At 42.3% G+C, this 9,335-nt stretch overlaps 1 protein-coding gene across 1 annotated transcript; it reads right to left on the bottom strand.

Annotated features, from left to right (window-relative positions):
* Positions 1-4,806: 4,806 nt before the first annotated feature.
* On the bottom strand, positions 4,807-8,581 carry PNRC1 (proline rich nuclear receptor coactivator 1). Its single transcript, XM_039232170.1, has 2 exons — positions 7,892-8,581; positions 4,807-5,905 (listed from the first exon to the last, which is right to left on the bottom strand). Exons 1-2 carry the CDS (start codon positions 8,429-8,431, stop codon positions 5,462-5,464), a joined length of 984 nt encoding a protein of 327 aa, XP_039088101.1. The 5' UTR covers positions 8,432-8,581; the 3' UTR covers positions 4,807-5,461.
* Between the last annotated feature and the right edge of the window lie 754 nt (positions 8,582-9,335).

The following is a 9,335-nucleotide window of genomic DNA, read 5'->3' on the forward strand; positions in this document are numbered from 1 at the left end:
TGGTAGAGCACAAGAGTAATAGAAGTATAAAATGTTGGGGGTGCCTGGCTTGCTCAGGTGGTAGAGCATGCAACTCTTGATCTTGGGGTCATGAGTTTGAGCCCTATTTTGGGCCAAGAGATTACTTTTAAAATAAATTGTAAGAGGGGCACCTGGGTGGCTCAGTCAGTTAAGCATCCAACCCTTGGATTCGGTTCAGGTCATGATCTTGCAGTTTGTTTGAGCCCCACATGGATTCTGTGCTGACAGTGCAGAGCCTACTCCCTTCCCTCTCTGCCTTGCCCCCCTGCCCTCCCCCTGCCACCACCACTTGGCTCTCTGTCTCTCAAAATAAACAAAAACAAAACTTTAAAAATAAAATATAAATTATAAAAGGTCAGTTTTACCCAGCTTGAAATCTTGGACTAACAAAAGAGAAGTAAACTTTGTATTTTCTCCCTTAATCAAGTGGGCTGCCAGTATCAGCATTCAGAATTTAAATCGGAAATCTGTCTCCTAACATAGACTTTTACAGGTAGGTTGAGAACCAACCACCATTTACCCCTTTTTCAGAGGGAATACCAACAAACTAATTTACTGTCCTAGGTGAAGTTCAGAGTCCATGGGAGGCAGAAAGAATGAGGTCAAGAGGACTGGTAGAAGTGTTGAGCCTTGTGAAGGAAAAAAGGCTACAGGAAGACAAAATACTTCAGTTCCATTTCATGTTGCAATTAGTGCTTCTGTGCACTGTTACCAAAAGCTGTACTTTGTAGGCCTGACCTGTCTTCTACTTGCTGTGTATTTCCACGTGGATATCCTAAACACCCTTCAGAGCTCAACATGCAAATCAAAATTACCTTCCTCTATAATTCAGATCCCCCTTGAGTTCTCTAATTGCTAGTTTTTATCTTCCTAACTGCGCAGTTTAAAAACTTTTCTTACCCTCCATGCAGTTGCTCAACTCTTATTTCTACCTTCAAAACATCACCCAAGTAAGTCCATGCCTGGTATTCCCTCTGATAATGTCCTTAAGGCTCATTTCTCTTATATACTTTACCCTCAGCTTTTCTTTCCAAGCTGTTCTCCATATTTACACCGGTTTTCTTCTTAAAGCAGGAAATCTTTCTCCCGCTTATTAACCTGATGGCTCTGCCATGCTAGCAGAATAAAGCTGAGACTATTCAGCACAACACTCAAGGCCCTTCAGGTTCTTATTCCAGTACACCCTTCAATATACTCTATCTTCTGTGCAAGCCTTCCACATCTTTATTTACACCATTGTCCATGTAGACTTTTACTCTGACAATTATTTTCCTTCCCTTAACATGTCAAATACTATGTCAAATATGTTAAGGCCTAATTCAGTGCTACTTCTAAGGTATCCAGTTGCAAACTAGACAATCCCTACTCACCAGAATGAGTCACTACCTTCTGAAAGAAACTGACTTTTTGTTTTCATCCCTTCAGGCCATTTGTTGTAGGGAAGAGGAATGCAGCTTGTATTTTAGTTATATTTGTCATTTCTTCCTCTGCCACCTGTATTGTTAACTCTGAGTTCTGCCATTTATCCTTGTGTTTCCTGAACATACTTCTCACGTAAGCCCCCATACATTAAACTGCAGACATGCTGCTCAGAAGTCACAAAGGAGCTGAGAAATGTCAAACAAGGGGGAAGGGGTATCTGAGACAGTTTTATTTTCCAAAAGACTGGGACTCTGTACTAGTTTCATTGTTAGAATTTTTATAGTCTTATACAGAAATGTGTTATCAAAGCTGTGCAAGAATGAACCATTTTCTGGAGTCAGACCGGGAGAGACGTCAAATCTAAGCCAACCCATGGTTTTAATATTTACAACACATTACTAGAAAAAACTAAGAAATAATGACTAAATATTGAGGCAATCCTCAAAACTATGGTCTTAATTTCTAAAATGAATTTTCCAATTATTTGTGAAAGTTATTTGCATCTATGTGAGCGGGAATGGAGACTCATAGAAAATGCAAACATCAAGAAGTTCCTTTGCATCTTTAAACCCTTTCCCTTCCTTTCTAGAACTGCTTGTTTGGTGTCCCCATTCAAAATGTGCCTGCCTTTATACTACCTCTTGAAGGCCTCCTTAATCTCAGAAGCAGCCCCTTTTTTGGGTTCTTATGCCATTTAATACGGTTTTCTTCAAATATGTCTGGAAGAACCAGGAATAGGGCAGAGGTGGGTGGCTTTGAGTCAGAACAACTCAAGCCCTCCCTCAGACATCTAAATGCTTTTGAGAACATGACAGTTAAAGAACAAGGCATCTGAGAGTCTAGGCCATCTACCACAGCCACAGCTTCTCACAATTCCACCCTGTCTTGGGTGGGCTGCCAGCTGTCCTCTCCCAGACTCACTCTGGAGCCTGATGCTGAGGGGCACAAGCACAGGGACAGGGCCTAGGTTTTGTTCCTTCTCATCAACAAAGTTGAGTTAGGGCCTTGATAGAGGGCAAGTAAGACAAAAGCAAACAATGGATTTTTTAACTAGCTTGATCATGTACTAGGGAAAAGAAATACAAGTGGTTTTCCCCAAGTGTGGCATGACTGGATGCCATTTAAGTTCCACATTTCTATGATGCGCAAGATTTATACTAAAATATTACGAAGGAAGGGGGTAATTACATAGTACAGTTGACCCTTGAACACGGGGGCAAGGGGTGCCAACTCCCATGCAGTTAAAAGTCCACATATATCTTGGCTTCCCTAAGACTTAACTATTAATAGCCTATTGACCAGAAGCTTAGGAAGAGTTCATTAGCACATATTGTCTATAATATACTGTATTTACAATAAAGTGAGCTAGAGAAAAAAATATTTATGGTACTATTTATATATGTTATTTATAAAAGCCCATGTCTAGGTAGACCAGCAGTTTAAACCTAGTTATTCAAAGGTCAACAGGATGCCTAAAAATCTGAATTCTGGTCCTAATAAAGTGTCCATTATTTGCCTAATACATTCTAGTCTTTTAACTCACAAATCAGATAAACTACCTTAAAATTTGTATTTTAACTTAAAAACCACCTTTAAGTTTGAAAAGAATGATTCCTGTCAACCTTTAATAGTGCAATTTAGTCTTTTACCTTCTTTTTCCTTTATCTGCCTAAAAGGACACTAAAATACTTAGCACCAAGATCAACGCAAATAAAAGTCCTTTGTTACTGTACCAGCAGTATATGCCACTTTATGAGTAGTAGTATCAAATAGTACTCTTATCTAAAAGCAACTTCAGTATAAAATACCTCACAGATACGTTCTATAGTGAAGTTCATAGAATGATTTCCACTCACATATAAACCTTTCACTCCTTTACAATTACAAGCCCCCTTTACCAGGATACTAGGTAAAAATCTAGGCCTGAAGCTGGTGACTGCCAAGTATTTGCTTTATACACCCACAAAACCAGGGACAGTAACACTGGAGGAAGTGAAAACCCTCATGAATGGGTTAACTACCTCTACAAAAGGAGCCCAAGAAAGCACCTCCAACCCCAAAGACTCCCATCTACGGGCCATGAAGTGGGTGGGCCCTTAAGACACCAGATCAGCTGGTGCCTTAATCTCAGACTTTCTGGCTAAGTGAATTGAGAAAAATTTATAAGATACTCAGCCCCTCCTATTGTCACAGCAGTCCGAAGAGACTAAGGCTGCAGAATAGTATTCTACTATAATGCCAAAATTATTAACTTTCAAGTAATTTAGCCAACTTTATTCACGCTTTCTAGTATAAAACCTATTTCTACTTTATAATAATCTTATTTCCTTTACCAGTGTGTTAACACTTCTCGGAAAATCTTTTAAAAAATTACAAGATTGAAAGCTTAGTGTTACTTTGTTAGTTTCTCTAAATGCATTTTTTACAGCTAGCTATGTATAACACATAATAATGAAGTATAAGCTTTCTTCTACATACATGCAAGAATGAGGCATTTTATAGCCAGGGCCAAAGAATGGTTGGCTGGATTATGTATGAACTGTGTAAACAAGACTGCAGGCACTTCTGTTAACTAGTTCTCAGATTTTGTGGTGGCTATATATAACAAGTTATCATACCCTCCTGGCACAGCTCATCAGTAACAGTGATTCTAAGGTTATCCACACCACCTGCCTTTGTACAGCTGGAGTGTATCTCCTCTAGCATGAACCAAAATGTGCAAGACCTAAGACTCTTCCATTTATCTTTTCTTGAAAAGACAACAGCATCTCTCACCTATTCCACCTTAGAGAATCATATACCTTCTTAACACCCTTTTCATGTCTAAGTATTGGCTAATTACTCACAAAAACCTTTTCTGTTATTCAAAATAAACTTTAGCTCTGTAAAACTAAAAACAGCACAGGGAAAATTCCTGCTTTTAGAATCTTAAAAGAACAAAGTTTAAAATTCAAACTAAAAATATATAAGCTACTATATTTCAGCAAACTCTAGCATCCACATCTCCACCTACTTTAACAATTATGCTTCCTTTGGTTCATGTACCACCATTCAATATCATAAGCCAAAACAGTGTCATTTTCTTTCATTGAAATTATAGGTCAAATGGTACTTTACAAAATAGTTCATGTATAAAAATATATTCTAAGTTATAAACTTAGCTTTACTTTTGACCACAACAATTTCCACTGCAAAATGGGGAAATCCTCCCCTTAGAGGTAGCAGGGTGGAATTACTGGACCCTCTAAAAATCAGAAGGACAATTAGTAATAATACTAAGACATTTAGCCAGTAAAATGGAAAGTTAAAAATCCATCTCCTAGTCACATTCAAAAATGAAGGTCACACAAAAAGAGTCAAGACTAGTATAAAAGGGGGGGGCCAAATTATATTATTATTTAAAAATTTGATTACAACCAATTTTGTTGGCATGAAGATTAGAGGTATTTTAAATTTGAATGGATAAACCAAAAACCAGAAATTAAGTTTGGTAAAAATGGGAATAGGAGTTTTCCAGTAATTACAGATTAGAAGGCAAAAATCAATTAGAAGAAACACAGACAAACCCCATGTTTACAATGATTGTGCCACAGATTTAAACTTCAGTAGTGCATTAATAAACTGTTCACATTTAGATCTTCACCTTGAGATTAGATAGCTGTTTCTTTAAAAAAAAATCTCAGTACCTTGTGCAAATAAATCGGTCTTCCATGTGCCTCAGCACACTTAAAATTTCTCCACTGTATATATACAAAACACCTACCATTTGGTAGGGCAAAATACATACTTTCATAACAAAACTATAATGTACCTCTCAAGTATGAACAATATACACATAATACATGGTATACAGTATTTACAAAATATAAAATATAATACAAGTTGTTTGTAATTTTTTCAACTCCTCCTTTGCACTTGTATGTTACAGGGCAGACTTCCATTTCTGTACCAATTTTCTTTTCAAGAGTCCAGGGATTTTGAAAAAAAACGGTTTTACAGACATACTGCAATCTGAGATCTAAGTTTGAACTTTTAGGAGAGTTTTTAAGTGTACTGCCATCAACTCCCTATTTTGGTTGAAATTTTCAATAGTGCTTCCCATCCAGTGACTAGGAGGCTTTGGAAGAACACTAGGAGAAGGTGGATCACTAAACTTTGCCCCAGCATAATTTTCCTTTTGGTTCACTTCTGTTAGAAATGCTGATTTCTTCAAATGCGTATTTTTAATGTTCTCGGTATTTTTAAAAGGCTTTTTTTCCTGCTTCTGAATTATATCAGATGAAACAGAATCCTGCCAAAAGTTATTTTCATTTCTTTTTGCAGAGGTGATCTTGGTTAGTGGTAAGTTATATTTGCTTTTCTGTCTGTTTATCTTTGGTTGTTCACACAAGTGTATACCATGAACAAGCTGGCCGTGGGGAATGGCAATTTTCTCCGATTTTCCCATCTTTGATTTTAAAACCTACAAAGACAAGGAACATAAAAGTGAATACAGTCCATGATAAAAATTACTCACGAACCTCACACCATGTATCTAATATATTTTCTCCTGGACTTTAGTTTCCTGTTCTGATTAAATGTTTGTGCTCACTGCACTTACCAAATAAGCACACATCTAAGCTTATTACTAAAAATATAATCACTGCTGCCACCAATATGGAACGTAGGGTATGAGTTCTAACAAGGGGGGAAAAAAACCAGTAACCCCAAATTCATCTTTCGGTAACTGTAAGAACATATGCAAACTCCTTTCTTTGACAAAAGCCAGAGGTTTTACAGTAGGATATTGCCAAAAGAAATTTTCACATAATTTCATTTCGCTGAATCTGGTTAAAAATAAAACCTTATGTTCACAGATTACTATTTACCTTTTAGACAAGTCCTTTTAAAATCATTCCAAAATAATTTGATTAATAAGAACTATTTTAAGTGAGGAAATGTTTCGATAATGGTTACTAAGTACACAGAAACATGATCTTCCACGTTCTTAGAACAAACTTTCAGAAATCTAAATATCAAAAATTTAAACACTGATCACTACCTTTCAGGTATACATACTTATAGCAAATACATAATCATAAAATTGCTTCCGCCTGCCACTTCCTGGTTTAACTGCTTCAATAACTTTGCGGCACCAATTCTAATCACTTTCGTTAACTCAAGTGATCCTTACAGGAAGCCATTACCCGATGGAAAAGTAGAAGGTAATTTATTAGTATCACTGCCATTCCAACACTTGAAATATAGTAGGGTAGCGGGACACAAAAATAGAAAGCTGAGGCACAAGGTAATATTCCATGTCAATTAACTGCCAACAGCGTTCCCTGGTTTTAACAGTTCTATAACGGAGTATCACTGGTAACCAGGAAACAAATACAAAAGCTCGCTTTTACATCATCACTAATATTTCAGAACCAGGGAATTTTAAAACCAAAATCTAAGATAATTTAAGAAATCACGGCGGGCAAATTTGAGTTTTCTTCCCAAAGGCACAGCGAGAAGCTACAAATCTCTACAGTATTTTTCTAACAAAAAATGGCTCTAACTTTTTGAAGAAAATGAGTTTTAAAGAAATGGCTTTCACACTACGGAGATTGGGTGGCTTAACGTCAATTCACCTTACAACTTCTAAAATTTCATCATCCTGGACACAAGCATAAAACTACCTTTCAATAATAAAGCCCAATACAGTATAGAGTGTACATAACAATTCCATTTATCTAATGGACTGGTATGCAAATATTATCGTTTCAAAAAGGCAAGAACTGCCACCGCTCCTGCCGACTTTTTAAAAACAAAAGTACAGCTACGCAGGTCTGCGGGCGAGGGACAGAGCCCCAGGTGGGCCGGCGCCGCACACGCGGCACCTCTCATCTTCGCAAAAAGCAAGCCCAACAGAAGGGAGCTGCTTGTGGCCCACCCAATTCCACAACCGCTCGGTGAGACAGTGCACGCGCACCGCCAACTAGTCTTGGAACTACCAACGGTCTGGGAGCCGAGAGCGGTCGCCTACGACTCCAGCCGGCCTCGCCGCCTTCAAGAGCGCCGGAGCGCGGCGCACGTAGCGCGCGCTGACGTCAGCCTCCCGCGGGCCCCTTCCCTCCCCACCCCACCCCACCCCACCCCACCGCGGGCGCGAACACCGAAACCCCCTGGAACGCCGCCAGGCTTCTAAATCGGGGCTGTTGCTGGGGCGCAGCTGCTCTTCTCATTGGCTGGCTTCCGGGAGCCAATCAGCAGCGCCAGCGCATGCCTCCCCCTCCCCCTTCTTCCCCGGACTAGAACGGAGCGGGCGTCACGGAAACTTCCCTCCCGAGTCAACAGCCGCCCCTCACCCCGGACCCCCCTTCCCGACCCCTCAGTGCAGGGCCCCGAATTCCAGAACCCGGCCGGACCCGCCTAAGGGCCGTAAGTCCAACAGTCCCCAAGTCCTCATCGAGGCTCTTACCTCTCTTCTGAACGAGGGTTGGCTGGGCGCCGCGGGCGGCACCGGGCCAGGGAAAGGGCTCGCTTCCTCAGTTTGGGCTGCGGCCGCAGGACCCGGGGCCACATTGGCGGCCTGGTCCGGGACTTCCTGCGCTCCGCTCGGGCCCGTCGCGGGGCTCCGACCACCCTCGAGACTCGGCCGGTGCTGCTGGTACTGATGGAAGCGGCTGGGCAGCTGCCCCGCCGGGCTGGCCCGCACCCTCTTCTTTCGCCGCTTCTTTGGCGCTGCCCGAGGGGTGCCTCCCGCCGTAGCTAGACTACAGTTGGACAGAGGTGCTGGGGCGCGAGGCTGAGGGGTCAGACAGGGACCGTCTCCCCCTAGGAAGTGAGGGAGGAAAAGGGTGGGAGGAAGTGCCCGGGGGTCCGGGATCCGGGGTAAAGGCGGCGGGGCCGTAGTCACCATCGGGAGGGCCCCGAAGTAACCGCGGGCGGAAAAGCCCAGCGGCGCAAGACGGCCGCCCAGAACAAGTGGCTCCCGCTGTGGGACGGAGACGACGGTCATAGCTCTAGGAGGTAAGTGGCTCAGCAAGAAGAGAAGGAGGAAGTGAAGCCAGCGATCACAGGGCGGCGGCGGCGGCTGCTGCTAAGAGAACCCGAGTGGAGCGCGGATCATGGTTCGGGCGGTGGCGGCGCAGCAACAAATAGCCTCTGCCTCAGCGCCTAGTGTTGTTATCAGGAGCTCCGCCCTATGCCCGCCCACCTTCCTGCGAGAGCCCAATCAGGATGCGACAGAGAAGACCACGCCCCTCCGGCTCTCCCTCCACCGCCTCCAAGAGACACACACAAACAAGCAGCTTGCTGCAGCCCCGCACAAAGAGCGCACATTGCGCAGGCGCTGCCAACGGGCTCTTTCGGGAAGAGTCGGTCCCGCGAACAATGAAGTTCCGTTTCAGCCCCACCTCCCCCCACCCTTCTTTTTCGCCCCCGCACCTTGCCCTGAAGGCAGTGGTCGGACTCTAGTAGATCATCTAGGCTGAATTGGGAAATGGAGATAAGGGGCGGGAGACAGAGTCGAGAAACATCAAGGCCACTAATGCCTCCTCAGCCACTGACCTTGGGGAAGTGTTTTTTATTTCAAGCCCAGCACTATTACATTTTTTTTTTTTGAGATTTCAAAGAACGTTATAGGGATTTCGTTCTTAGCAATCATAAGACAATCGGTCCACATTTAAATTATATTTGGAGAAATGTGGCTTACGTTTTCTTCATTACTCAAGCTACCAATGCTGCTCATTAGCCAAGATAACCAGAGTAAGAATTAAGGGAGTGACTTACTGATTGAAATTGGCCCCTTCATATATAAAGAATTTCCCCATAAATACGTAATTGAGCATTGGAAATGTTACTGCCTTTCTACCTGAAGGTTTAGGATCCGAAATGGTGCCTGACAGAGGAGGAAGCAAAGG

Source organism: Hyaena hyaena, unplaced genomic scaffold (genome assembly GCF_003009895.1).
Source record: "Hyaena hyaena isolate Hyena2069 unplaced genomic scaffold, ASM300989v1 scaffold_66, whole genome shotgun sequence".
Lineage (NCBI taxonomy): Eukaryota > Metazoa > Chordata > Mammalia > Carnivora > Hyaenidae > Hyaena > Hyaena hyaena.

What these genes read in the sequence shown, in the direction of transcription:
- PNRC1 (XM_039232170.1), bottom strand. Translation starts at nt 8,431, where the DNA reads ATGACCGTCGTCTCCGTCCCACAGCGGGAGCCACTTGTTCTGGGCGGC. An exon ending in AACCCTCGTTCAGAAGAGAG is followed by an intron (nt 5,906 to 7,891) that starts GTAAGAGCCTCG and finishes TTGTCTTTGTAG; the next exon opens with GTTTTAAAATCAAAGATGGG.